The sequence below is a fragment of the Harpia harpyja genome, chromosome 4 (assembly GCF_026419915.1).
Source record: "Harpia harpyja isolate bHarHar1 chromosome 4, bHarHar1 primary haplotype, whole genome shotgun sequence".
In the NCBI taxonomy this organism is placed as follows: domain Eukaryota; kingdom Metazoa; phylum Chordata; class Aves; order Accipitriformes; family Accipitridae; genus Harpia; species Harpia harpyja.
Genome location: NC_068943.1, coordinates 72,797,291 through 72,824,712, shown reverse-complemented (window position 1 = coordinate 72,824,712; position 27,422 = coordinate 72,797,291). Strand labels below are relative to the sequence as shown.

The 27,422-nt window shown below is 41.0% G+C and overlaps 1 protein-coding gene across 3 annotated transcripts in view; it reads left to right on the top strand.

Annotated features, from left to right (window-relative positions):
- The window catches only part of UST (uronyl 2-sulfotransferase), a 176,671-nt gene that overhangs the window by 71,555 nt on the left and 77,694 nt on the right, over positions 1-27,422 (top strand). For all 3 annotated transcript variants that reach the window (XM_052784767.1, XM_052784769.1, XM_052784770.1), the window contains exons 3-4: positions 11,510-11,665; positions 19,313-19,392. In XM_052784767.1, the coding sequence (XP_052640727.1) occupies positions 11,510-11,665; positions 19,313-19,392 (236 nt within the window). The remainder of the gene's footprint in view (positions 1-11,509; positions 11,666-19,312; positions 19,393-27,422) is intronic.

Here is a 27,422-nt window from a genome sequence, read left to right as displayed (position 1 = left end):
AAAACACAAAACCAAAAAACAAGATTTGTTTCCTATTAGGTACATGCTTATCAGGGATTTTAAGAGCATGAATAGTAGCATGTGTGTTTTTGATAGAGTTGAAATTCTCTGTTTAGCTGGTTTGAAACAAACAGTGGATAATCTTTGAAGCAATCTATGCAGGGCAGGGTGGGAGGAGATTTCAGTGATTAAAAAAGCTCTATACTGCTTGTAAAATGAAGAGTTGTTTATAAGATGATCATGCAGTGCAAAAGTTTTCAGCTAGCAAAAATTGTCAGAATTTAGAAACGCTAAAATAGAGTAAGTAATTTCCTGTGGTTACCAGACTCAACGCATGGCCGATAAAATCAAAATATTAAGAGAATTCAGTAAGTGCCTTAACCACAAAGATCCACTTTATAGTTTGAAGTACTGTTTTACTGTATAACTGATCATTTGAGCCTAGTACAGTCAATAAAATACTGTGATTTTAAAAAACAAAATATTTCTCCACTTCCCTCAGTTTATTAAAGGCAATGTAAAATAATGGTAGAAATATTGGGAATAATTGTTTTATGTTCTTTTTAAATTGTGTTCTCCTTCCTTAATAACTAACAGTATCTCAAGGGAAGACAAATCTGATTTTTCCAGATTTCCCCATTGTCTGTTATTTATAATCGGTTGGAGTCCTGCTGAAACTACAAGTGGTGAATGATATAGCACACTAGTATTACAGAGATATTGCCAAAAGCTAGAATTGAATCTGTACTATTAAGTGTGAAATGCGTCATAAAAATATTTCAATAGTACTGGAGTACTAATTTCTGTTTGTTTTTCTTCAGGACAAGAAATTATTTTATTCTCTTATTTACCAAAATAGAGAAGATGATTACTTATTTTTTTAATATTTCTTCAGTTTATAGTATATCAGAAAGGTGTTGATATGGGGAGGCTGACTGATAGTAAATGGACAGTACAAAGAGACTTGGGAAATTAAAGCCAGACTGCCTGTCATAAGGAGATAAATGTGTGAGGTATACTGTGCATGCTGACACCCTGCAAAAATTTGAACAGTAGTGGATTGGCTTTCTACTGGGCCTGACATTTTCAGCCTCTCAATTTTGAAAGACTTTGGGAGACTGGTCTTGTGGGGATGCAGGTTTTGTGAATGACAGTAGTCTGTGGTTTTCATCCATTTAATTTCAAAGACGCTTGGAAAGTATTTCATCTTTTGGTTTGTACTTTGTCAGGCAGTGTGCATAATTAAAGGTGAATTTTGCTTACCATTGCTAAAAAACTGTCCAAGGCATTAGTATCCCCACTTCCAAAGCTAGTAGAGCTCTGTGTCTTCACTGAAATTTAGGACATAATCCATTCTGAGTTTTTTGTTCACCTGCAAAGCATCCATGCAGATTATTTCACAGCATGTGAATATCTCTTACAGATTACGGTTTTAAATTTCCAGCTGTCCAATACATTCCCCTCTTCTTCGCCTTCTTTCCATGATAGGAAGGTATTCATAAACTAACATAGCGTAGGATGAGGTAATAAGCACTGTATTGGGTTTGCATGGCAAGGTTTTGGTAGCAGGGGGGCTACAGGGGTGGCTTCTGTGAGCAGTTGCTAGAAGCTTCCCCTATGTCCGACAGAGCCAATGCCAGCCGGCTCCAAGATGGAGACGCCACTGGCCCAGGCCGAGCCCATCAGCAACAGTGGTAGCAGCTCTGGGATAACAGATTTAAGAAGGGGAAAAAAAACCTGCACAACAGCAAGTGCAGCTGGAGAGAGGAGAGAGAACACGTAAGAGAAACAACCCTGCAGACCCCCAGGTCAGTGCAGAAGGAGGGGGAGGAGATGCTCCAGGCACCGGAGCAGAGATTCCCCTGCAGCCCGTGGGGAAGACCATGGTGAGGCAGGCTGTCCCCCTGCAGTCCATGGAGGTCCACGGTGGAGCAGAGATCCACCTGCAGCCCGGGGAGGACCCCACGCCGGAGCAGGTGGGTTCCCGAAGGAGGCTGTGACCCCGTGGGAATCCCGTGCTGGAGCAGGCTCCTGGCAGGACCTGCAGATCTGTGGAGAGAGGAGCCCACGGAGCAGGTTTTCTGGCAGGACTTGTGACCCTGTGGGGGACCCACGCTGGAGCAGTCTGTGCCTGAAGGACTGCAGCCTGTGGGAAGGACTCACGTTGGAGAAGTTTGTGGAGGACTGTCTCCTGTGGGCGGGACCCCACAGTGGAGCAGGGGGAAAGCGAGGAGTCCTGCCCCTGAGGAGGAAGGAGCGGCAGAGCAGAGACAACGTGTGATGAACTGACCCCAACCCCCATTCCCCATCACCCTGCGCTGCTGGGGCAGGGGGGAGGTAGAGAAAACTGGGAGTAAAGTTAAGCCTGGGAATACGGGAGGAGTGGGGGAGGAAGGTGTTTTTAAGATTCAGGTTTATTTCTCATTATCCTACTCTGGTTGATTGGCAATAAATTAATTTAATTTCCCCCAAGTTGAGTCTGTTTTGCCTGTGATGGTAAATGGTGTGTGATCTCTCCCTGTCCTTATCTCGACCCACGAGCTTTTTGTTTTATTTTCTCTCCCCTGTCCAGCTGAGGGGGGAAGTGATAGAGCAGCTTTGGTGGGCACCTGACGTCCAGCCAGGGTCAACCCACCACAACCACTCAATCATGGCTGCTTGCATTATCTTTTTATTAGGAAGTGATGGATTATAATGCTGAAGTCCAATTACAGCTGGGTCTGGATGACCTAAACCATCAGAGGAAAAACAAAAATCTGCCATTCTGGATAGGGCTAGCATGATAAACTGATTTGGTTGATGTTGCTAAGCCTTGTGACTCAGTTGAGTAACACTCGTGATTTTACCACCAGTCTTATATTTGTTGATACTGTTCTTAAATCCTGAACTGTTAGTATTAAACAGTTCTGAAAGAATCTCAGTTGGCCGGAAAAAAAAGAGTTTTTTCTAGGTACGATGTTTGAAGAAAAAAACTTGAAAACATGGAACTTGGGATGCTGTAGAGGCTTGCAAAACTGAAAAAAAACCCCAAATAAGAATTCTAGAATTATTTTGAAAGCTTCATGATTTTGAAGAAGAGCTGGTAGGTCCTGGCAGTCTTCTACTCAGGCTTTACAAAACTATCAAGTGTAGTTCAGGAAACAGTAAATAGTGGTGAAGTACTCTAATAAGGGCTGTGAGCTCTAATCAAAAATGAGATTGTAGACTTGCCTATGAGTGGTCAACAGTAGAGTCAAAGAGGACAGGGTGTCTTGACTGGGCTGAAGGGGTCTGTGTGAGAGTGGTGGTATCATGGTAATTCAGGCAAAGGAGGGCTTTGGGCAGGTAATGTAAGGATAGGGCAGTGCAGGTATAAATAAGTAATTCTCGGTACAGCACCCGTGACACCCCAGTGTCCTGGCGGAGTGTGGAGGCCTTTGCTGCTGGTACCATTGGGAATTTTGAGTAGATGCAGGGAGAAGCTCCCTCTGTTGAAATGGAAAGGAATCCTGCCTTGGTCAGCAGGAATGAGGTTTGGTTTGCCTGAGCAAGCCAGATTAATCATTTCAGGTTGCAGAAGGGTGAAATGGGAGCACTTGATGCTGGGCCTCGTCCATTATTGCCTCCGACATGTGTCATCTCCAACACCACAGGATCCACTTGTGACTTGGATGTGGACTGTGGTCAGTCGGGGAAGGTATTCTGGGCCTTTGAGTAATTTTAGATGGTACTGGGATTTCTGCTGTGTTCTGGCTCTGCTGGAAGAGTTGGCCAGCAGCATGTTGTCCTTCCTGTAGGTGCTTCTTGGCGTTGCTCCTTCCAGGTGGTGACATGTCATCAGGAACTAGATTTGAATCTCTTACTTGCAGAAGCAGTGATGGAAATTCAGTCCTTTTTTGTTCCTCTGAGCATGCAGAGCAAGAACATGGCGGAGCCAGCTCATCAGTAATGAACGTGTGGGTTACAGTCCAGCAGAACTGGCCTGTTTTACTAATTAAAATGCAGTTACAGCTATAAACCACCTCTATTTCATACTGCAATTGACTTATAAAGTGCCTGTGCAAAGTGCAGTGGGAAAGACAAGCATGCTAAAGATGTTAAAATAAAATGTGAAACTACTGAAGGGGGCCTAAAGTAAAGGGCAGGAGGGCAAACTGAAACACAGTATGACAGAGCCTTGGCAATGGAGAAACCATGAGTTGTTGCACTAGCTGCAGCCTAATAGATAGTCAACCACAATCAGTGCAAAAGGGTTAAACCTTAATGTGAAGAAAGACAAGTGCATACAGAGGAATAAATTATTTAGTCTACCACTCACCACATTTAAATCCAGTATTATTGGCTCTCGGGGTGAATTCATGAATATTGCATTGGAAGGCTAGGAACTAGTGTAAGGTAGTTAGGTTACTTAAGGGAGCACTAGTGCCATGACGTATTATAAAAAGTTTTAAACCCAGGCTTAGCTACTTAATATCTCTCATTTTGTAAGTATCCAATATAAACATGTGGGTTGGATGGGATAGGATTTACTGCTTAAACAGAGAATAACTGTGCCAGTGTGTTCTGAGCACATCACAGTGTACAAAACCCTGGGCTCAGGAGGAAAAACAGTAGTTTTAAACTTACAATTCCAAGATATATATACATATAATATGAAGCTGCTCTGGAGTTAAAATCTGGCTTGCACAAATTCTGCAGCTTAAGGGGGTTTTGATATTATGTGGAAAACTGGGTAATTAAAGTGACACCATAATTTTTAACCTATCTGAATTCATGCTAGTTCCCTCAATGAATACCAGCATCAGTGAACTGTGTCCTTACATCGTTTATCTCCTTTATCTTGTTATGAGATAAGTGCATACCAGTAAGGCAACTTCCACAATGTGATGAACTTTAGAAGAGATGAAAATACTGCTTTTCAACAAAAAACTAATGAAGGTCTTCCTGTTCTTTTTCTGTTGTAATTTGCATACACTCATGTAGGGTAAAGAAGAAAAAGAGTGATGTCTTTCTGTTCTGCACCCCTCTCTATACTAGCAACAGTCCCATATGCTTTGATTCTTCTAAATGCCATCCTGAGATATATTAAAAAGGGACATCTGCAAGATAGGAAGGATAACTGTTCAGTTCTCCTTGGCACTACGGTGACAAGATACAGCACTATATCTAATTTTGGTCCCAGAAGAAGTGAACAAGTTGCAAACTACAGAGGAAAGAGAGAAGAATGAAGAGGAGGTTGAAAAGCATGCTATGTTAAGAAACGGTGAAAGGATTTGATTAATCTAGCAGGTGTTGGTTGTAACCCCCTCCCCAGGCAATTATCTGTTTGGTAGGGTGATTCCCTCTCACCTCCTTCATTCCTGAGAGGAGCCAGAGATGCTATAACTTGCATGCAGCGAGTGTTGCTGAGCGATGAGAGCCAGGAGTCCTGCTCACGCCTCCAGAGGCTGCCTAACATCAGTGACCGCCTGAATGAACAGAGCATCTGCTCTTTACCAACCTCCTTGAGTCTTTGCATACTTGTACTGGATTTGAACATTGCTGTAACTTCACATACCTGAAATAAACCTGGTTCTGCACTCTATTTGGCAGGGAATCTTGTGCAGCAGATTGCAGAAGTAGAAATAGTTGTTCAGCTGTGAGCTGCTGTTACAGGAAGGTAAATCAAATGTAAGGTAATAAAAGGAGCAAAACGAAATATGTTGACAGGATGTGGCCAAAACTTTGAAAACTTGATCTTTGACCTTTTCTTTGTAATTTTCCCAGGTTGCTATTGATATTATCATAGTTTCCATTTGCTGTATGTATAGGCATAGTATGTTGTAATAGGACCTGATCTGAGACTTAACAGGGAGACTTTAATATGCTTTGGACTGAGCTCTTTTTAAATTTGTACGGGTGCAGTATTTCTTCACAGAAAAATTCTTGAAAGTTTTCATATTGGCTATACAGATCTGTTTTGTGGGACACATCAGGAACCATTAGCTTTGGCAGACACTTCATAGTAATGCTTTTATTTGGTCTTAAGAAGTTTGAGGACTGTGTCTACAACCAGTCTCCTTTTGCTGTTTGTGCTCTATGCTTATGTTTCCAATTTATTTTGGTACTTAGGGATGTTGAATCATTAGAGAGCACATTTTAACTTACTCTTCCAAATTTGTCAGCTGCTAAACAGATGAAATACATTGTTTGGGGCGGGGGAGCGGGGCGAGGGGGAAGTCATCCTTTTTCAATTAAATTAGTTGCTCAATGAAAATGCAACAGAAGAGTCTTCTGTTTCTTCTTCTGCCTTATTTTCAGTGCTCCACTGCAGCTATATGGCTTTCAAACTTTGAAAACAAACAAATTTCACCCTTACCTTTCTTGTGGTTTCTAGTGTATTTTCAGTGACCCATAGAGAAGATCATGCTGTCTGGTGTGCTTCAGAGTTGGTTAATTCTAAAAGCTTGTCTCTGTCCAGTGTCACTACACTCTACAGGTGGATGTTGACATAACTGAAATCTGTGTGGTTTAGCTGGGAAGGAAGGAGGCTAACTAGTAATTTATTTCGTTTTCTCTCTTTTTCATCTTTCAGTCATGTTTTCTGCTGACCTATCTTTGTGTTAGCAATTCTTCGTTGTAATTGCTTTAAAAGTGAGTAAGAATAAGTTGATATTTGTTTGGAATGTGATTTTGTGCAGCAGTTCCTGAAGTTAGGTTTGCAATACGTTATCTCTTAGTGGCCTTGGAGTTTGTCTTTAAATAGGCTGTGGCAGGCTTCTGACAAACCTCAATTAAAAAGAGACATCCAATGGATCTAGGAAGATCTCAAAGCACGTGATTGAATTATCTGATCTGTCTTCATGTAACCCACAATGTGAGAGCGGTTATTCTCTGGAAATGGTAGAAGATGAGCTAAAAATGAAATGCATGGTGGGTAACAAAATTCTGGAATTTGTTGGTATAGCAGGTTGTGTAAGAAGTTTTTCAGGCAACAGGCAAGGCTGTGCCTTCTAACATCCCATATGCAATCTTTGGGGGCATTGGAGGAGGAGGAGAGATACTAGAGAGAAATGGACTGCTGACAGCACTCAAGTTTGCAGGTGCCTAACGAGCACCTTCCACCATTCATGAGCCAAATGGGCTATTGCTTTGACCCAGTAAGCCATTTTTTGATTTCTTATAACTCTGTCTCACTTGGACAGGAAAAAAATTGAGAGGTTGCACTGGAAAAATGTGATGCTATATAGAGATGTGTGATGTCAGAAAATATTACATTGCTTTCAGGATCTTCCCAGTTCTGTCTGTGTTGGTTGGCCTCATTCACCTGGTAACATGGAGCGCTATCTGACTGCAGGTTAGTGTCTGCTCGGAAAGGAGAAGCCAGTTCTGGCACCCACTTCTGGCCCCTTTCGTGAGTAAGTACAGGGGTCACTTATTTGCAGAAGTTGTGAAGATAATGGATTGTTTTCTGGGAACATGTATCTCTGACATGAGTTATTTGTTTGGGCAAATTGTACCTGGGCTGGGAAATTTTTGGCAAATGAGCAAAATTATACTGGATTTGGCTCAGTAAAGGTGGAATTATTTAGGCCCTTGGGTGGATCCCTAAATTGTTCGCACTGCCAGTAATTATCCAGCCTAATTTTCATTAAATGATGCAAAGGTTTACCTGGAGACAAAGCCACCACTGAATATGGAAGTCTGGGCTTTTGTCAGGCTATCTGAGAAAGGGCTCCCCTCCTGAGACTGGCAGACCTACCCTGCTGAACTACTTGACAGTCGTCGTCCATAATGCAAATTCATTTTGGGTTAAACTTGCTTTTTCTTCTCCTTGATTTCATTCACAATGAAATCCACATCTTTAACTGTGGAACAAAAGAAAAGAAACTCAGTTTGAACTGACAAGTGAATTGTTATGTAACTTTCCACACCCTTGGAGAGAGCTGTTGTAATTATACTGTGGGGTTTACTTTTTTTATAGCTGTAAGTACTAATTCATTTAACTCCAAAGTGAATTACATGTTTGAATTGTTTATATTATGTCTGGGCTTTGATGCAGTGCTCAATAAAGTCACTCTGTAATTATTTTGAAGTTGTGTATATTGTTACATGGATATCATGTTGCCAGAGCATCACCTCAGCAGTTAGTCAGTCTACATGATACATACTCTCATTGTAAATAAAATGTAATCCAATTAGTGTTTGTAAACCTCCAGCTGCTGTTTTCCATCTTGTTTCCGCTAATATAATAAGAGCCTTCTTTTCAAGTGACTCCTCTGCCACCATCTCTTACGTTGTCTGAGTCTGTTGTGAGTATCGGAGGGGGAAAAGAAAGAAGTTGGTCTCTGAAAAAGTTTTCAATTTCTTGCATTTCGAGATTTGCCTGATACAAGCTCAGGTTTCTGGAAAAAGTATTTCTTCTAAGAAATTACTTAGACATTTGCTAAAATGCACAAAGCAGATTTGCAGCATTCTGAGGGAACTGGTCACATTAAACAAATGCTTGCTTATGTACCAAAAGCCTGTGTACTGCATGGCTTTGTGCACTGGGCACACCCTCTGGGGTGTTTAGGTGTTTAAGTGAAATGGTGACGTAAACAGATGAAACATGAGCAAAGCTTCAGCGGTACATCCCTAAAGCTAGCCACATTCAGCAGTGCTGCAAGTGAAGTTTTGATTACCATTAATGACTGTGTTCTTCTGAAGTGAGCTTGGAGCTGTAGCGTTTATCTTGAATCTGGTCTTATTTTACCTAAGTGCATTCAGATGTTTACTGAATCAAGGCATTGATATATTGGCCTCCTTTAAGCTAAACAGTTGTCTGAAAATAATAGCCCTTTATTTCAGTTTTCTCTGTCTGCGGTGAGTATTTGCTTATGGATTCTTTTGGAGGTTGCCATGGTTACCATCTGTGTGCAGAACAGAATTGTGCTATGTGGGAAGGTGAATTTCAGAAACAAAGGTGAGAACTGGCCAAGCTTGGTAGCAACTGTCATTATTTTAGCTGGTAAAGTTGTTTGCACGGAATAGAGACTTTATAAAGGCCTGCTTTAATTTTTTTTTCATTTTTAAAGAATGATAGTAATAAGATCCACCCAAAATTACTGGCTAATCAAGTCAGGGATTTAATTAGAACTTGAATGTAATCTCGGTGCAGCAAAATTCTGCTTGAAATGTACCAATGAAGAAAAAATTTTGCACTCTATATTGCAAAGTGCAACTTTGCTATGAAAATAAACCAGTTAATAATTATGAAGCATTTTTAAACATTTCCTTAGCCCTGCAAACTCCAGTCATTTATCACAATTCCAGGATGCTAGGCAAACAAATGCTACGTATGCTCTTGCTCCTTCACTGGTATTTGTCAGCATCTACTTAGCATTTCTCTTGAAGACTTTCACATACTTGCACAGCAAAGTATGCCAAAAGTGTATGTCTGAGCAGAGGAGAAACTCCCACAAGGTAGTTGTTGTGTGGATAGTGTGGAAGGGCTGTGGCAAATACTGATGCTGGTTTTTGTTAAACGAAGAAATGAATCAAAAAGGGGACAATCCAGAATATGGCTCGTATGTGTTCTTGCATGAGGAAAAACTTTGATGATGGTGTCCCTAGTGTTATAATCAACGTAATAATATGTGTTCAGATGTTAACCTTTCAGATATAATTAGCGGTTGTTTTGGAAAAGGTTAGCTACAGCTGTAGCATAGAGATGTTAAATTCATCACCTTTGGAGTTCTCTGATCATTGAGGCTGGGATTTTGCATTTCATAGGAAGCAAGGCTTCTAAAGGAAAGATTGATAAGGAATAAGGGGGCTAGGTTTCTCATAGAAAACTAGAAAAATGTTACAAAATAGTAAGACTTGGTGTGTTATGTGGGTTTTGTTTGAGCCTTGGGAGGCCCATGTTTACTTGCTGAATCAGCAGATGTGGTGTCCTGGAACTTGGAAAGCTTAACTGAGGCCACGACCACCAAATACCTACCCCTTCCCCAGGTAATCTGGAGAATGACAGCTTCCATGTTTATGTTGCAGTGAAGGATATCCTAAACATTGCAGTCAGTAACAACAGCAATGTTCTTTTGGTCATGAAGTGTAGCCTTGATAGCAAAGTGCCAGTATGTTCCCTTTATATGTAAGGGAATCCAGATTTTTCCTTTTATTTTCTTTTATTCTAGTTTGCAGTCCTCTCCTCTTTGAAAGTAATCTGAAGGGTTGCCTGAGGAATCATTTTGCTTCCCTGATGAAGATCTATTAGCTGTTCAAATACCATGAGAAGTGCCAGAAGCCCATGTGCCTCATCTGACTGCTTTTATGTTAGAAATCCTTCTGCTGGGAGGACATGATTGCATCAACAGCAGAACTAACTATAGGTTGATACACACCATCACTTTGGCACGTGAACCGTTCCTTGCGCTAAACACATGTCGCCTGGAACCTGAGTGCAGGCCCTGGGTCAGGAAACATTTTGTGCCATCGTCTTAATAGAAAAATGAGCTTTCCATAAGTGAGTGCTGTATATGCACTGCTGTGAATGAAACTGTGAGCTCCTGACTATGTTAGCCACTTCAGAAGGCTTGAAAACAGATGCCTCTTGGCCTATATTACCAGATGCTGCTGCTATATGCTATACACCAAATACTTGTCTAGTGTGATAGTGTGAATTCAGAATGCCTTTTACTGAAAGAACGGCCCATGGGCATTGTCCAGGGACAAACAAGGCTGCATCCAATGGGCTTCAAGACTCTGAATTACTACGCGCTTGTTCTGGTTTCCTGGGGAGGAGAGCATGGTGCAAGAGTTAGCGTGGCCTGGAGACTGTTCCCAGTGGGCAAGTTGGATGTGGCTGTTTTGTTTTGAGGTTTAGTGAACATTACCTGTACAGAGGTGACCAGGCTGTGCCAGTTTGCCTCCAGGCCACCTGTGGCACCAGCATTGTTTATTCCACAAGTAGATACCTAGCCAGAGGCATGATTTGCTCTCTGAGTCTCTTTGGAAGATCATGTTTATATTTGAAATTGAAACAGTTGATTAATTTTAATTCTATACTATAGGTGGTTGTTTTGTTTTTTTTTTTTCTTTTTAAGCTGAAGTTTTGCAATTCGAGCATTCCTCTTGCATTATGTCAACTTCACTTGGAGTTGCCAAACTGTAGTGCAAATTCACTCCTCTTCATTCTTTGTATGGGAGGTGGCCAAGTAAAGCTGACTGTTTGCATTGAGGTTACAAGCAGCAAGTTTAAGCCCATCATCATCTTCACTAGAAGATACCAGCAGTGGCTTAGTGTTTCTGGAGTAGCTACCAATCTGCACTGTTACATTAAACTGGATCATGGCGGGGAAGTCTCAGCTTGCCACCTCCTGAGCCATGTGTTTCTATTCTAAAGAGCTTCTAGCTTGCTGGTGGAAGTGAATGCTTCTGACCTGGGCAGGGCCCTAAAAATTCTCCTGTAGGTATCTATTGGCTTATGGTCAAAACATGCTGTGATTCAGAGGTACACAGAGACAAAAATACCAATATACTAACTCCATTTTTTTCAATCTTTATTTAGGTGCTTCCTTTCCCCAGCCAGGTGGTCTACAACAGAGTTGGAAAGTGTGGGAGTCGAACTGTGGTTTTGCTTTTGAGAATTTTATCAGAGAAACATGGATTCAACCTGGTTACATCTGACATCCATAACAAAACAAGACTGACCAAAAATGAACAGGTAAGATACTCCTGCTCATCTTAGATCCTGTTTCCTTATTATGTTTGTGAAACTAAGAAACAAAGGCATATGCTAGCAGAAATGGTATTGAATCATGTACGCTACTTTGACCTGAGTAATCAGCCAGAATTCATCATCCTCTAAGTGGCTTCAGTTAATAGGAGTGATGGATGGTAGAGCCAAGAGCAACATCATGTGGAAGCTAACCAGAAAAACTAACTTCCAGTGAGCCAGCTCTTGAATTTAGTCAGCCTAGCAGTTAGTCCAGCAGTGGGGCAAGAAGGATTAGTACAAGTGAAGTTAGGTGCTAACAGCTTCTGGAACCTGTATTAATGTATCTGCAGGGCACAGCCGTTTATCATATAAGCAGGCCAGCTTATTCAGACCTAGCTTGGGTCTCCTTAAGCAGAGCAGGAGTAAATAATGGCCAACAGGGTTTTTTTAGCTCACTTCTTAATTCACTGCTAGTAATCACTTGCTTCAAAAAGTTGTTTCCCAGGGCCATGCTAACACATGTTGCTATAATCTGACATGCCCCTGATCCTATCTTAGCCTCTTGCTCATCTGTCTTTTTCATGTTATCGCACAACCCTCACCAAAGCAAGTAAAAATACCACATGAAACCTCTTTACCAGGACACACCTTTTCATGTTCCCATACAGTTGTAGAGGGCATTATTTTTGCAGCTTTGATTCCACAAAAGATCCAGTTATTTAAATTCCCTTGTATTTAGCGTAACCACGTGCCCTCTGTGAGTATCACTGCCATCAGTAGGTATTGCTGCAAGTAATACAAAAAACCTCAGACTCCAAAGTGTACGGATGTAGTCAGATGCTGTACACGTGACTGTGGCACACATTGCCCACAGTTGCTATTTTGATCTGCTGATCAGGTAAATGCCTGTGTCACTTCTAGGAATAGGAGCCTGCAAACCACAAAAGGATGTATGCGATGATCAAAATATGAACCTGGGCCTGCCACTGGCATTGTGCTGTGTTTGGGGGTGGTTTATTTGTAGCTTATTTTTGTTATTTTAGATACAGCAGTTCATTCCAAATGGAAATTTGGGAGCACGTATTGCTCCTGCAGGTCTAAGAGCACCTTCCTCCCTTCCAAGGTGGCCATCAGGGTCCCACCGGCAGCCCTCACCTAACCTCACATGCGCCCAAGTTCAGCCCGAGGCGGGGACCAGCTGGCCAGGGCTGCCATGCCAGCCCAAAGGCTTCTGTGCATGGCTGGGTGCAACACCCCAGTGAAAGGCTGGGGGGGAGGACAGTGTGCCCCCACTGCCCCTGCCTGTGGCCGAGGGAAGGGGCAGAGCCCTGGGCTGCAGCTGCCACAGCATCCCTCTGTGTATTCCACCGGCAGCACCGTGGAGGCTGGGGAGTTCGCAAAATGGTCCCATCAGGTCGGGGTCAAACTATGCTGTGCTACAGAGCCTGCCTGGTTAGTTTTTCTGCTTAACTGTTGGATATGGGATAAGGGATTTCTGTGGGTATGACTGCTTTTGTGTTTCGGGCTGTTTGGGTTTTGTTTTAACCATGTCCTTCATCGAGTTTCATTGCTGATTGGGAGATACATCATAAAACCTAAAAACCTTTCAGGTATTAATAATCACCAGCTTTCACCCTCATCGTCTACTTTGTTTCAGTTGTGTTCTGCCTTCCTCTGGTAGGTGGATTGTCCTTTGTTAAACGTGATACAAGATCGCATCTCAACAGTCTTTGGTGCTTTAGTCCAGCATGTGGAGATTCCAGAGGCCCAGACTTACTTTTGATGCAACCAAAATGCTGACAGGGAATAAATACCTGCATTACTTTTTGCACTTCAGAAGCTGTTAGGTTACTAGACAGAGAATGTGCTGGAACAGAGATGGTGCTGGATGTATCGCTACAGAGCTGATGATTTACTCTATAGATTGCCCTACTATAACTTGACTCTCTTTATTTTAATTTATGGCTAATTTACGTAGTTACAATAGGTTCATAATTTAATTAGTACTTTTGCTGAAAAGTGCCTTTGATCACCAGGAAACATGCCTGGAGACAGTAACAGTTCTGTTGTTCAAAGTATTTTTAGTTGTCTTCTCATTTTTTATGAGCAGAATATGAAAAAATAAATTATTTCTCTCACCTTTAATGTGGTGTACACAAGAGGAAGTTAAGAGAATGGATGGTCTCAGGCTCCAGGCATTGGAATGAGAGAAAAGAGAGCTGGGCTGGGCTGTAGGCTCCCAGCATGAGCATGGGCTTCTCACTCAAGATGATACGTCTCTCTTCCTTCTGTCATTTGTCTGTCCTGTGTTTGGTTAAAGCCCTGATCCAGCCAAGACTTTTCTGTAAATATTTAGCTTATGCAGTCTGCTGTGGTTAAATAAAGTTAAGCACGTAGGTGTTCTTAATGACTGCAGGGATTGCACATAACTGGAATCCATATTCTCATTGCCTTTTACCAGTCTCTGTCCTACTAAGAAATTTTCCCAAATTATGTGAGCCTGCCAGCAATTAGAATTGCAGCCTTTGAACATCTATGGGCATAAGGGAGTAAGTTCTAGAAACAGATGAGTTAATCTGTGCCTTACCATTTGCCATAATATTTCCAAGTAAATTAAATACAGAAAATAATATGTAGTATTCATGTATACAAAGTCAATCTAATTGATGTGGCTTTAAAATGACACACAAACTGTTGCAAAATGAATTCTTCCCCTTCCCTGACTTCCTCCCCCACCCCCATTTTTTTTGCATTCGGAGAAGTAAGAATGAGTATGCTTATAGATATACAAATACCAATCACCTATGGGAGTAACTGATAGTTTATCTTCATATCATTTCCTTCTACCGCCCATCCTTATGGCTTTACAGCCAGCTTTATACATAATTCCAGTTTAACACACTAAAAATCCATCACTAATTTTTCTTAAATTCTTTTGAAGAGAGAAAATTGGTCATAGCAGCTTGGGGAGCTGCAGAAATTCTTGAAACCATTCCAGATTTTGAGAGCTGAAAATGAAGATCTAGTCACATTCCTGTGAGTTGCAAGTTGTTTATTGAAATGAATACCAAGATGAAAGTGATACACCAAATACCTGTAGATACTTGTGCCTCCTGGACCCTACATGCCTTCAGTAGAGACTGAAAACAGTAGAAAAAGGTAAAGAACTCACAAGACAGACAGAGATTTTTCTTGTTGTTCTGTTTGTATCGATGTTAGTGGAGACCGTCGTGTGATCCAGCTGACCTCACTTGAAAAATCCCAGTTGCCTCACCATTTTTATACATTTTGACCTCGAATTCTCCCAGTGAAATACAGCAGCTTAAAAAAAGTAGTAACATATTGGCTGTTGTCTGGGCAGGCTTATTATCTGATTATTTCTTTTTGTTCCCAGTAGATTTTACTGATTGCAAATCTCAAACCAAACAGGACTGCTCTGAGCAGTTAGCGTGGCAGGCTGGCTGTTTCCAGAAGAGGGGAAGAAGGTGTCCTCTCTCACAAGCCTGGGTTGAGATTTTGTGCAGGAACAAGGCTGTGGCTGGAGCAAAGCCATCCTCCACGTTTCTCGCTTTTCAGGGAGGGTTCCATCCAGTCTCTGTCAGTCATTTCACTGTGCCATCTGCTGGATTGTTATTTACAATGCAGCAACAGCCGAGTACAAATACACAGATGATGCTGAGCCAGTACGGTTTGATTTCTGCCGTACAGCCAACTGAGATCCCACAGTGGTAGTGTAGGACAGTAGACTAAGGAAAAAACCTTTCCCCTTGGAGTATTGCCTCTTGGTGTTCTTGCTCAGGTGGGCTTTAAGGTTCAAAAATAGCTTGTGATTTACAGGATTGCCTCTGTTTGCGGATCTGGTCTTCTTTAAAGGTCCTATTTAAAAGTCAGCACAGAAAATGAATTTTGGAGAAAAATTTAAAATAAAAGCTTGAGCAAGGAGTCACAGTTCATAGATGTTACGCTACGGAGCAAATCAGCATTTAGCCTAAAGGCTCTGCTCCTTCCAATTAATTGGTGTTTGAGGGAGAGGGGTGGAATGACAGCAAATGTGTTGACCACACCACAGAGGTCTTAGCAACTGCTTGCTGTGGTTTAGCATCTCTGCAGGCTCCTGTCCTGCGGTATGCACGCTCCCCTTTCCTCGGGAAGCACAGCGCACCCAGTGCTTTGGGTTCGCCTTTGCCAGGCCATGGAGCTGATGTGGCTGGGCCATGCCGCGGGCTCCGCTGAGCACACAGGCACAGGGTGCTACTGCCTGCCTCTCCCCACAGGCTCTTTGCGTCCTGGCATTTCCTACTGCCTCCATCCTTGTTTAGCAGCATTAACACGCTGGTGCAATTCAGTTAATTTCAAAAGTAAATAACTGTCTTTTTCAGCACTGTTTCACTGAAAGAGCCTAACTCCCACAGGAGAGCACAGGCAGCAGCAAGAGAGAGGAATGGCTCTTGATGGGCCCTTATCCTAGCAGGCATGTGCTCCTTTCAGGCTTCCTCCAGATATTTTTACAGCTTCTCCCTTCAAACACGGATGCGTTCTGGTTCCTCTCTCCCCTAACAGTGTTTGCCAGGGTAGTTTTATCTTCTACTGCTTGTGCCTTTTCATCTCTTTTCAAACTTAGGTTGGTTTAAGACCATCTCCTAGATCATCTCTGCTTGTATGTATCTCTCCTTCATCACTTGTTCCATCCAAAGGTACTTGCTTTCCTCTCTTCACTCTTGCTCTCTGTGGGTCCTCTACACTAATTGTCGTGGAAAAAAAGGCAAACAAAACAAACAAACCAACCAACCACTAAAGACCTTACTCTTCTGGGAGACATTGGAAGATTTTTCTTTACTTTTTTTTTTCTTCTAACATCATCTTAAAAGGAGGGGCAGATCACTAGGTATTCCTGAGCAATACATTTGGCTTGTTCGACTGAAATCAGTTCAACACTGTGGGATCAGAGAGAGAGGCCCATGGGAAATATGGCCACAATTTGCATGTGGCCGTGAGCCATTACAGTTACTTATTTTTCCCTCCTGACATCTGTGTGTTGTTTCTGTTGAGCCTTACTTACCCTTTTGGCCGGGTTTTTAAAAGAATGTTTTTTGCTTGTTTTTTCATACACCCGTTGTAGCTTTATCCACGTCTGCTTTTACAAGTCCAGTTGATCATTAAGTGTCTAAATATGAAGGTACTTTCAATCAAAACAAAATTCTGTGTCTGCTTTGGAGTAAGCTATTATCATAGCTAAAGAGATGGAGTTTGGTAGCAAGAGATTAAAAAAAAGCCAGGAGCCAGATGCTGTCCTGCTCTCCATGCGTCTTTCCAGACTCCCTTTGCTTCTGAGGCCGAAGTGCCTGTGCTGGTCCAGCAGCAGGCTGACACGAGCCTGACACTGAAGTGACATCAGGTGAAGTGCAATGGGAAATGTGGTGGTGGTGTAATGTCAATCTGCCTGGCACCAGCAAATTGGTACCAGCCCCAGGGAGAGCTGAGGCGCAAGGGAGGCTTGCGTGGTACTTTGTAACACTCACATATACCCCCACACACATTTATCTAGCAGTATTATATTAAAGCTGCCTGTCTTTTTAAACTCAGTGGGATTACTTTGTATGGGTATACTATCTTTACATCTCCATGTTTATACTCTAATGGTGGTTTTTCATTTATTCCAAGGTGAAATTATAGTGCTGACCATAGTGGCATGAATAGAGTGTTTATTCCATACCAGTAACTTCCTTTTGCCATCTTCCTTCCTTCATTCATGCAGATAGAGTAACACACATAAAATGTCAATTTAACAAAAAGCTTCATACAGGTCTGAGAATTTCAGTTCTGTAACTTGTCTGTGTAAAACCAAAGAAAGAAGCCAATTGAGACACCTGATACCCAGCCTCTAGAGTCTCCCCTTGTTTCATTCTGCAAGGTGAATGAATATAATTTTTTGGTAGAGAAAGTTACCAGTCCTAAAGAAATGTCGGCTTGCTTGGTTCGCTAGGAAAGCCTTTGTCTCTTCAGAGCATTAACAAACAATACTCAATTATTTTGTGCTAATTATTGCAAAGTTTCCTGGGCTTTCTAATTCTGGCCTGGGCAAGCTCTGCTCTTCAGATTTATTAATTTCTTGCTCATAGCATTTATATCATACTGAAGGAGCTGTATAAAGACCTGTTTGTACTTGAATCAAACAGTCCAGAGTCCATATATGACTAACTAAAGCAGGGGGGCTATTCCTTTCCTGCCTCTTTTTTTTTTTTTAAATCACACATCTTCTCTCTGTTTTCTCTTGTGTCTCTTTTCCTTTCATATTGTCTTTCTTTTGGTGGTCTCCTCTTCTTTATGTTCCATACCCTTGGGTTTACAGCCTTTCTCAGACATCATGCACCTTGATATACTAATATGCCTTGATATACAAGGTCTATACCTAATATGCCTTGATGTACTCGAACTAGTTTGACAGGAGAAGGCCCATCCTGAGAAGACAGACAACCTGAACTGTTTGCTTCAGTGCTGATCGTACATGTATGCATATAAAATTGTTGAAGGCAGAGGAAAAGTAGGGAAAAGCATATTAGTGTGTGCATTTTTTTTACTCAGTCCTAGAAGTTAAATGGCTATAGTTTGTGTTGTCTGAAAGAAGAAGGCAGGTTATGTGTCCTAGGAAAAAATGGAGAACGAAAGATGGATGAGAAGCAGTAAAATGTGACACACAGTGTAAAAACCATGGCAAAATATCAGTATATCGAAACTGGGAAATAGAAGGAAAAAAACACTGTCGTTTCAAATGCATTTGTGTTCAGTGTCCGTAATATAGCCTGCATTTGAGCCCAGGACAGAAAATCTGAAAATAAATCTTAGGAAATTAATAGTAAGGAAACAAAATTAACCAGGATGTCTCGACTCTCTAGCATGATGCTCCATTAGACACTTTCAGTTTCCTCTAGATCATAGCTAGAGCTCAGCTTACACAACATAGATACTCATATCCGTAGTGAGCAGTCTTCAATATATGCTGTTTACATTATTCCATTTTAATGATCTGAAAATTTAAATGATTTATTTTTTTAAAAAAATTAAAATTGTGTGAATGTGCCTGAACTAGAACTTAGCTTCATCTTTCTGAAAGTGCCCATTTAATTTGTACTCTTAATTTGCTGAAATAGTAAAAGGAACAGCAAGTGCTGTTTTCTATATTTAAACAGGCAAATCAATCAAGTGTTTTGGCCATGTTGGCAATTGTTACATGAAAATGGTCATTGGCTCAGCTCCCACTTTCTGATACATTTTCAGACATTTTACATTTTGGCATTCTGCTGAATAGAGCCAGTGTCTTCAGAGGGCAGCCACCACTTGCAAAGCCCTGATGCAGATTTAGGCAGGGGTTAGATTTTTCCTTTAGTTTATGCCTTTGCTTAAACTGATACCCACTTTTGGAAGTACATAAGCTCCATGATAGCAGGATGGTGTCTGCGGCTTAACCTTTCTTGCTCAGGCATGAAATAGTAGTTGTGCTATCTTGATGACAGTGTTTGGGAGGGATAGTGGGGAAGGAGTTCCTGAGTGATTCAGACTTGAAAATTACGTCATCATATGTTGTTTGAGAGTTATATTTGTCTCAAAATGTGCATTGACATAACATGGAAAATTTGATTTGTTAATTCTTTTTAGATGGAATTGATTAAAAACATAAGCACTGCTGAGCAGCCCTATTTATTCACTAGACATGTTCATTTCCTCAACTTCTCAAGGTAAGGCATTTTTTCAGTTAAAAGTCTTTTTCATTGATTTCTATTAATTGTAATACATAGAACATTTTCCCTCATTTTTTACATAGAAACAATACAATGTACTTCTTTTTTCCTCCTTTCTGGCACTGGAAGTCACATTCAAAAGTTGGGGGGGGGGCGGTTCTGCGCTCTCTTTGCTACAAGATAGTTATGTACAGTATGTTTGTGAAAAGCTAGGATGTTATTGCATGCCTTTGCCTCTGAGATGATCTTGGTTTACATTTCCAGACAAAATGCATGAGATGGTAACTTGGGTCTTTAAACTGTGCATTTGTGTTTTAAAAGTGGCAGCACACTGTTGTGAATGTTTCATCTCTGTATAGCCAGATACTAATACAAAACTGAAAACTCCACTGAATTAATTAATTTTGTACCTGGAATGACTCTTCACCAATTTAACCAATTTAATTTCGTTCTGACAAAATAGTCCCCATTCCACAGGGTATGGAAGTATTTATAAACCATGGAAACGGATTATGCTTTGTATCATGGGAGTGCAGTCCCTTCTGGCAGCTATTTGAAAGTATGCACCAAGACTCTAGAGACATTTATAGCATGGAATGTGAAGAAAATTGAACTTGGATGAAAGTTCTGAGGAATTTTTGGAAGGATGCGAATGAGTGTTGCCAGTTAGCATTTAGCCAGGACACAGAGGTTAAAGCTGACTGCGGATGGTTATTGCCTAGGCTGTAAATTTAATTTGGAAATTATATTTGGAAACCTGTGCCACTAGGTTGGACTCCTCACATTTAGATTAAAAAATTTCTGTACAAGTGTGAATTTCTGTAAATCTTTGCAATGGCTTGCCTAGCTTCCCAGCATTTTGATTACATTTGGTAATGTTCGTGTATGTCTTTTGAATGTATGGCTTCCAGCGTGGGTAGACAGTGTAGTAAGAAATTATAAAATTGGGGGGGCTGTTGTTTAGTTTTGGTTTTTTCAAAAATAAAATATTTTGAGCAATTGGAAATTCACTTGATACATAACATAACTATGAGCATGATTTTGTTACGTGAAAACAAGAAGAGTTAAACAAAATTCTGATTTTCTGTGTTCTCTAATCTGTTTCTATGAGAGTTCCATTTCTAATGTATTACCTTTAAAGAATAAAACTCATTAGAATAGGACTTCACATCTTTGATAAATGATCTCTTCTCTCTGCCAAAATGCAAGATCAAACAAGTAGCCACACCTGGGGGTCAAAGGGATATTTCTTGATTAAACTGATTTTTCAGAGATGGTATGCAACATTAGGTACGTGAGAAAACGATGAACATCATTACCTCTTGCTCCTCCCAAGATCCCATTTTCTATACATATAGTACATCCTTGCCATGTAAGTAACATGTTTCTTCTGTAGCCCATCCATGAGATTAAATCTCTCTACATTTTTCTTCCAGTAGAAATTTGTGAAAATACATAAAAATTATATAAGATGTGTAAAAGTATTTGTAGCTTCCTTTTTGGCTGCTCCTTGCAAACCTGAAAAACATATTTTTCTTTTTATTGAGAGGACGCTTGGTTTAACTAGTAGCTGTAAAGTGGTGAAAAGGCTGATGAGTCTTTTAAATGAGACACCATTGAAGTGCATCAACATTGCTTACTATTGGTTTAGCATTTCCTAGTGTTTTCTGAGTAATTAAAAATTTTTGACAGTTTTAGTCTTTAGTTTCAAAATTCATTGGTAGTGTTACCCTTAACAGTGAAGTAGCATGTTGAAAATTCTCTCTGTTCCTTAATTCCACGGTGATTTTTTTTTTTTTAAACCGATTTCATTAGGAACTGGAGTGTCAAGTATGGATTTTGCAGAAATTTCAAGAATGTGATTTAAATACACATTATAAGTATTACAATATTGTGAAAGCATTTTAGTTTTGCTTGATTTTTTTGAAACTATTCCTTTATAGACTGTCTCTAGTAGAGAGCTGAACTCAAATTGTCTCCTGTTTGCCCTAGCTTTTCTGCCAGCTCAGCATAAAAGCTGTGCAGTACCCCAGAAACTAAAAAAATGAGTGTTAAAGTATCGATGTGGTGTTTTCTGGCTGACAGCTGAAGACCTTAGACAGCAGCTCACCGTGAGCAGCCAGCGCTGTGGGGAGCGGGACACATGCGCAGGGACAGGTAGGAGACAAACGACGCCTGACCGCAGGCTTAGGGCAGCTTCAGGTGTATGAAAGGCTCAAAGTTCAGCCTGAAGATTGAAGAACCCTACTTTGGTGAAACCCCTTGCTCCTTCCTAAGGCAAGGGATGAGGCTTTCTACATGCTGTTGTAGCAGAGCTCTTACTGGAAATCATGAATTTTTGCAGGGGCAGCCATCCTGGGCATTAGTCCAGCGACCAAACTCGCTTCTCTTGTTTGGCATCTTATACCTTTGAAACCAAGCTTTTGTTTGCAGGAAGGGATAAGGAATGCTTTATTCTCCTTCCTACTGTGTGTATCGAGCTGACAGACAGGTAGGAGATAGAAGGCATGTTATCTTTGCTACTCTTTTGGTAAGCTCGAAGGTCGCTGTTGGAACAAAAGGAGTCTCTTCCACTCGCCTTGCACTTCTCTGCTTGAGTGCTTTCAAGATCTGTAGGGATTGCATTAGGCTGTTTAGTCCATCTTGCCAAGGTACTAGAGAAGCAGAGAAAATGTAAGCAGAGGCATGCAAAACGGGAGCCTGCTTTGCTTTCGCTTATTGGTGCTTCTCAGCTCCCAAACAGTAGTAAGAAAAATAAACTTGATTTTCATTTAACTTCACTGATGTGTATAGCAGCAATGACAAATCACTTGGATTTCCCCCCTTTGCACCCTGCACCTGCTTATAAACCTGTCAGCACTTAAAGGTCTCTGATTATTCAGAAAAGCATCACGGCATTTACTTATGATTGTTTCCAACTGAAATAAAAGGGACTGTATCTTCTTTCCAGAAAAAATCTCTAGTGGAAGTGAACTAAGCCTTCCGTGGTGAATATGAGCACATGCATGTTTCTGAGGCACCATTAGTTTTGCTGAACAAATTTCTAAAAACTTGAAAATCTCATCCTGACCTGAATACTTGCCAGGGCTGGTTTCCCCTCATTTTTGAACAGTTTTAAGAGTGCCTGCTGGTTCAGCTGAGCAAATGAATCCTCATTTACTCGCCTATGTCTTCATCTTTTAATTCAGTACTACATTTTCTCTATCCAGAGTAGTGCAAAGAGGTAGACAAAAAGAAAAATCTTAAAAGGACATATTAAAGCAAATCTTATGTGAATTTTTACAGGCATAAATCTAATTAATTGCAGCTTCAAACAGAAGATAAAAAACTAAGTTTCTTGCTCTTTCTTGATGTGAGTGAATTTCTACATAGCACTTGTCACAGGAGAAGCTTTTATTCCCAGTGGTTTGCAGCTTCTGTTCCCAGTCTCTCCAGTGCAGCTAGGGCTAGCTTTAGGAGATGACCCCGTGCCTTGGGAGGGTGGCTACTCCAGTTCATTTCGAGACCATTTCTTTTGGGGAAGGTGGTACTGTTTATTGAATTCTCCTTTACTTGTGATTCCTGAGTGAGGTTTTTCATTATGGCTCTGTTGTCATTGTCCTGCTCATTTCATCCTAAATTCTGGACTGACCTCTCCATACGTGGCTTTCTTCTAATAACCCTACTTGGAAATGTTCTTATACACAGAGGTAAATGTTCAGGTGCTTTTTGGTTTCATACTGCCTGTTGCTACTGGGGCTAGCCCAGCATGGGATTTCCTTGCTTTTGATTGGAAAAAGAGAGTATTTCTCAGAAGTCTTCCATGAAAGCATCCAAGCTGCATTTGAAGGCATCATGTTACACCGCCTCTGCCATTTCCTTGGGCACTTGGTTCCAGTTGTCTGTCAGCTTTACTGTCACAAATTTTTGTGGCTAATTTCTAATGTGAATTTCTCTGGGTTTTGCTCCTTATTGACTGAAATGCTTTTTTTGTTCTCTGGTGTTTCTCCCCATGCATCTGCCTGCCACTGCCGTCTCCAAACACCTTTCACACTTCCTTTTGATCACAGGTACTCTCAAACCTCTTGCCAGCGGGTGTTTTCCTCGTCCATTTAATAACTCTGTGACTCTTCTCTGAAACTTCTCCAGTAGTTCCATAGTCTTTATTAGGTGTAAGCATCAAAACTGTAGTCTGGACCTGTATCAGCTTCACTAATGCTGTACATGGTAGAAAAAAAACCTCTTTGCAGTCGCCATGCTTATACCTTCTAAAGCTACAGTTGTGCCAGAGTAATCTGGGCTTTCAGGGCGAGTTGTTTTTGCAGTGTGTTTCCTAGATCCTTTCTTAGTCACTGTTTACCAGGCTGCCATTTCCCATTCTGTAGAAGTGGCCTTCATTCCGTATTCTTACATGTGTTAACCAAGGGGAAAAAAGTGAGCGACATGAAGCATGCGAAATTACTAGCTTCTGTCGTACTGCAGTGGATGTCGTGAAGTAGAAAATTCTTTGAATAAAAAAAAAAAAAGAAAAAAAGAAAATCTCCCTTGATATTTATATGTACTCTTAGAATGCGGAGATCTGTTGGCCTATGTTAAAAAAACAGGAAGAAAACCAAAGAACTTTTTTTCTCATTTGCCCAAGGAGCTCTAGAAGTTGTCAGTCATAACCTGTGGTGTGGTCTGAGATGCACGGGGCAGAGGCACCCCCCTCCATTTGTGCGGAACTCGGGAGGTTTGCCTCCACACAGGTATGTGTGCCCGAAAAGGGCACATTGCAGGACCAGGATGACAGCTATCATTTATCTTTGTCATATCCCAATTCCTTTTCAAAGTCAATGCTGCATGTATTTAAAAAGAATTATGGGAGCCGTTAAATTACTGATAAATTTTTTTGTCTCTTTCTGAATTCAAGTTTATATACTAAGGTTGCTGGGAAAAGCATCCAAAATGTTAATCAGAAGAAAATATTAAAGAATGTCCCTACTCTAAGCAGGTAAAGATATACATGCTGATACATTTGCTGAGATTGCAGGTGTTATTGGTAGATCTAAGCAATACACTGTTAGAGTGCAGAAGCTGTGAAGAACTGGAATAACCTGCAGAGAGACAAAAAGCTGTTTCAGGATAGCTGCAGGTTGTTCACTGTGCTTTATGCTGCTTGTCATCTATTTATTTAGCCTGAGAAAAAATGAAGCAGGAAGAAGCTTCAAGTTTGTGCAAAAGCCCCACTTGACCTCTTGGTAATCTGCTGAATTAAGTAACTGTAACAGTCTTTGGGCAGCTACTCAAGATGCCTTGTGTGTGCTCCCAAGTGTCACAGGTTTCAGAGAAGCAGAAATAACATTTGCAGGAATGCACAGGGGATAATGAGGCCACAGTTTAGGGTCAGGATGAATCAGGGGTGGGCAGAATTGCGCAACTCCCATTTTGGATGCAGGAAGGCAGCTTTCTTCCCTCCGACACTGTTATCTTCGAGCACGTACTTACCGACCCCAGGCTGAGCGAGAAGCTTGGCTGCTCCCTCCTGTCTTGGGGTAAATGAATGTTACAGGGCAACATGTAAAAACCTAAAGACGTGCCTCTGTCAGTGACTGGTAAGTGACTTTTGCTTGTTTAAAGGCTGGCTGATTAGGTCAGGGTAAAGTCATAGGAGGGAGAAGCATTAAAAAGACCACCCAGAGAGAGAAATAGGCTTTTTAATCTCTCACTGGAGCCATGAATTCTTTACTTTCTGCAGTAGTTATAGGCCACTGGGGAATGATCGCCTTTAAAGTTTCCTATGATGTGGTAAGGAGATGCAGAGATAAAGCATGGACTAAATTTTAATCTTACATTTTAATTAGCCCTTATAATTCAGTTCAGTATATCTTATTTGTTCAAAGCCAGGATGAATTATCACCCAGCATTAGTATGTGAGGAGTCATCCTTTCTGCACTGTTGGGCTGCTGCCCTCTTCTTCTTTTCAGCTGCAGTTTAATATCTGCAGCATCTATTTAGCATACGTGTGTATGTGCTCGAGGGGAGAGGACACCACTTTCCTTTTAGCATAATTTTCTAAGGCAATAAGACTCATACAGCAGTTCCAGCTGTTGTGCGTGTCTTTCCAGTTTCCCCCCACGCCTAAATAATTTCTGAACCCGTTGGCCAGTTTCAAACCAAATTTGGAAGGCCAGTAGAAGACTTGGAGACAATCATGCTGCTGCAGGTACATCTGCTGAAGGGAAAGCCAAGCAAAACAGAGCTGCTGGACCTTCTGCTGGGCCACAGCCAGCAGCCACCCCCTCCCTGTGCCCTGCTTGGATGCCAGCCCCAGCTCTCCAGTGTCCCTCTTGCTCAGTGCATGAGGGGTGTGGGGGGACAGGTTTTGGGGAGGAGAGAAAGATCTGTTGGGTCTTCTGCTTGGGAAGGTATTGCCTTTAGTCCTCAGAATCAATGTAAGAAATATTTTTGTTTTTCTGTTATTCATTAGCAGAGTTAATGTGTAAAGTTCTTGTTTTTCTTAAAAAAGTCTTTTTTGGTAGACAGTCTGTATCAGCATTGCTGATTTTTATTTTTTTTAATAATACTTTTTTAAACAGACACAATGGCCAACACTAACTAATAAAAATGAGTAAATCAGGCTGCTGTAGTGGCAGACAGTGTCACAGCCAGCAGTGCTGATCAGTTTGGACACTTTCCTTCAACTCTGACCTGAATTCTGAATTACGGGTAGCAGTAAATCACATATTGAATGAAGGCAGAGATAGACAAAGAGAGATTCAGTCTGGATAAGCCCAAAAATAAACTTAGTTTCTGAATATTGTTCGGGTTTTTTTGTTATTCATCAGTTTTGTGTTTTTTCTCATGCAGAAGCAGCTCTAAAAATTGCAGTTTAACACAGCAATTTGACATTACAGCATTCCCTGTTCTTGGGCTCTGTAAAATGTGTCTGTAGCCAACAAACAAAAAGGAGGTAAATCATGAAGAATTAACTTGACTAGATGTCATGCAAATAAGCTGCATGTTTGAAAGCAGGAGCATGCTCTGCGCTGACAGCGTGGTGTCTGAAAGCCTTGCATGTTAGTTAGTTGATCGTTTGTAAGGGTTGGGTGATTTACAATTTTTTATGGCAAATATCTCACTTTGCCATGACTTAACCTATGTATGTGTCTTTGGTCCACTGATTTGGAAATAGAATTTCACTTTTAAATTTTTTATAGACTGGTAAGAGGTCGGTAAAACCAGGGTGATTCTGTGATGCTGTTTTCATTGACTTAAGAGAGTCATGGGATATTTGTCGCAACACTTAGATTTATTAATAACGTTAGGATTCTTGTTTCTCCCTTTCTCTGGAACAAGTAATACATGCCTGTTATGTGTTTTAACCGTGCTCTACTACCTTTGAAAATAGTGTGCTGGGCAAATGTGTGGAGCTGACGTAACAAGATGCTGAACGTCCATGACCCTATGAATGCAATCTCAGGTAAACTATGTATGAACAGCAGTAGTTCAGTCAGCTCCCACTGATTCTGTACAGCTCAGCTGTGGGAGGGATTGGGCTCTTTGAACGCCTCCTCGAATCAACATCTTGAAACAATGATTGCAGCCTAAGATTAGCTACTAAAGTAGTTTCATGTTGTGGATTTTTTTCTCCTTTAAAAAAATCATCCACACCTAGGAAATGTCATTAAAAATATGGTAACAAAAAAATCATTACCCTCTGGGTAAGCTCTTAAAAGTAGGGAAATGTCAGCTAAACTTACGTGCACGGCCTTAACACTGTGTCTTTATGTGTGTTCATTATAATCTATACTTTTTGCTAACACATCATGAAACACTTTCTACCATCATGTGAGGTCTGCCTTGTAAAGTACACATTTCATGAATGGCCACATGGTGCTGTAATCCCTCCTACATCTTTTTTTCCTTTTTTATACTACATTTTTTTAATGATGTGAGTGTGTAATGATTTTTTTTGACTGTGACTTGATGGAAGGCTAAGCACAAATTTAACATGCAGTTTGACCTTTGTATGGTCTGAGGGTTTTTTTCAGGTTTATTTTTTTAAA